Source organism: Penaeus monodon, chromosome 25 (assembly GCF_015228065.2).
Source record: "Penaeus monodon isolate SGIC_2016 chromosome 25, NSTDA_Pmon_1, whole genome shotgun sequence".
Lineage (NCBI taxonomy): Eukaryota > Metazoa > Arthropoda > Malacostraca > Decapoda > Penaeidae > Penaeus > Penaeus monodon.
The window spans coordinates 36395562-36397637 of record NC_051410.1 but is presented as its reverse complement, the minus strand read 5'-3'; the positions used below and the strand labels follow the sequence as shown (position 1 = coordinate 36397637).

The 2076-nt window shown below is 34.9% G+C and overlaps 2 protein-coding genes across 2 annotated transcripts in view; one reads left to right on the top strand and one right to left on the bottom strand.

Annotated features, from left to right (window-relative positions):
• The window catches only part of LOC119589203 (vitelline membrane outer layer protein 1-like), an 8561-nt gene extending 7602 nt beyond the window's left edge, over positions 1 to 959 (top strand). The window contains exon 5 of the mRNA XM_037937801.1: positions 154 to 959. Coding sequence (XP_037793729.1) covers positions 154 to 278 — 125 coding nt within the window. The 3' untranslated portion in view covers positions 279 to 959. The remainder of the gene's footprint in view (positions 1 to 153) is intronic.
• Positions 960 to 1274: 315 nt separating this feature from the next.
• Positions 1275 to 2076, bottom strand: part of LOC119589202 (dihydrolipoyllysine-residue succinyltransferase component of 2-oxoglutarate dehydrogenase complex, mitochondrial-like) — a 12464-nt gene continuing 11662 nt past the window's right edge. Inside the window, exon 10 of the mRNA XM_037937800.1 lies at positions 1275 to 2004. Within this exon, the coding sequence (XP_037793728.1) occupies positions 1870 to 2004 (135 nt within the window). The 3' untranslated portion in view covers positions 1275 to 1869. The remainder of the gene's footprint in view (positions 2005 to 2076) is intronic.

Here is a 2076-nt window from a genome sequence, read left to right as displayed (position 1 = left end):
TCACACTTTAAAAATGTCCTGTTCTTTTCTTTTTTTGTTTTCTAGTGGACTCTTAATAACCATCAGATCAGTCTCAGTCATCCAAGATCAGATATACTTTAAACCCTATGCCAATATACGATAATTTACAACATTCTTCTTATTTTATGTTAGACTGGGCGATCTGTGGCATCGAGACCCGAGTGGAGGCAGACAGTGCCACAGATGACACAGCTCTCAACAATGTGCGGATGTTTTGCTGCAGCTTCAATGACATGCCACCGACTTTTGCCCCTTAGGAATGCAAATGGGTTTGGCAAAAAGTCAAGGCAATGTTTAGAGTCTTCATATCTCAGTTGTCATTTTTCATCATAATACAGTCCTGAAATGGAAATATTTAATGGAGTGGTAACTTTAATAAATCAAAACATGGCAAATTGGAATAATTTTAAAGAGAGCACAGTTGGTGGAGCCATCATTTCTAATGGTGCTCTGTAATAGATGTTATAAAACTAAAATAAATTATACTTTTATACCATTTTGCAAAAAAGGTTCAATAAGGCTCCTAATGGGGTTAAGCAAAGCCAAACTGGGTCATGAAGAAAAATGTACACTAGTATAATCTATTTAATTGACATTGCACAAGTATGTGAATGTATAAATGTGCATCTAATACCATCAGAGCAAAATGTATACTGCCTCAACAGAGGCCTTTTTATGCAATGTAAATGAAATTATTACCATCTATACACATCAATCATTGCAATGTATCTTCTTGTCTTCATATTAGTACATTTTGCTCCCCTCATAAGCAATGGTTGTTATTCACTAACCAAGCAAATGCTGTATATTGGGAGAAAGTCCAACAAACTTACTCTATATGTGCTATCCACCAATGAAAATGTATCCAATCAACTTCTCACTGATACTGGGTAGCATTTATTTCTGTAGCATTGTTCATTAAATTGTATTTTACCAAACACTAATCTTAAGTTATCCAATACTGGAGAGAGAAAAAAACAAAAAAATAAACACACAAGTAAAGGTTGGAAGATTCAATTTAGAAACATGTGTAGTGAATTTTGCAACTGCTAATACTTTTCTATTATATTTTTACCAATGAAACTGCATTGGAAAATACATTTGATTTCCAAATTCACAGAGATCTTATCATAAATATTTTAAAAGATTTCAAAATTCATTTATCCTCTTGACAATACTTTCATGATAACTAACAAAACAGATTTGTGAATCACAGACAGTTAAATGATATTGGGCAATGAAAAGACATCTCAAAATTTTTGTTCCTTTTTTAATAGGACCTTCATCATGTCCAGTAATACCCAAACTGGGAGGAGCATCTGTTGCAAGCTTTGAGAATGTGGGAGGGTTAGAAACAGTGAAGAGAAGTGGGAGGAAGTATTTTAAATGTGACTGTGATAACAATAAAAGTCTGTCCTATATTACAATATTTACACAAGATAGATTACTGGGGCCAGACCACTCTGCCCTGTAAGTCCCTCATCAACACAAAGAGCTTCAGATCATAAATTATATAAAAATAGAGTGCAAATCAACATCCCATTGTGGTGAAGCCTAGTTTTGTTTCCCTTGAAGTAAGTCCCAATATTCCCTCTTTACATTAGGCAGGTTATATAGAATATATCTGGAACTTAATTATGGAGCTCCAAAATTGTGCAGGTAAATGAATTCCAGCTCTATGAAAGATTGAAATGCACAGGAATAAAATACAGGATACTGTGTTTTCTTTTTCTCATATATCAAATTCCTTCAAATATAAATCTCTAGCCAAGTACTACAGAGGCGAGTTTATTCCATCAAAAAAATGCTCTCAGTTTATTTCCACAACTATATAGTTTATCCATGGTCCTACAGTCCGCACAGAATAGTCCTTGGGTCCTCGACAGCATCCTTGATCTTGCGCAAGAATGTTACTGCCTCCCTTCCATCAATCAGTCGGTGATCGTAGGTCAGGGCAATGAACATCATGGGCCTAATTACCACCTGCATGAGGAAAATTCAGATTATCAGTTGAATTATGGGCCTAATAATTACCTGCATGAGGAAAACTTAGAT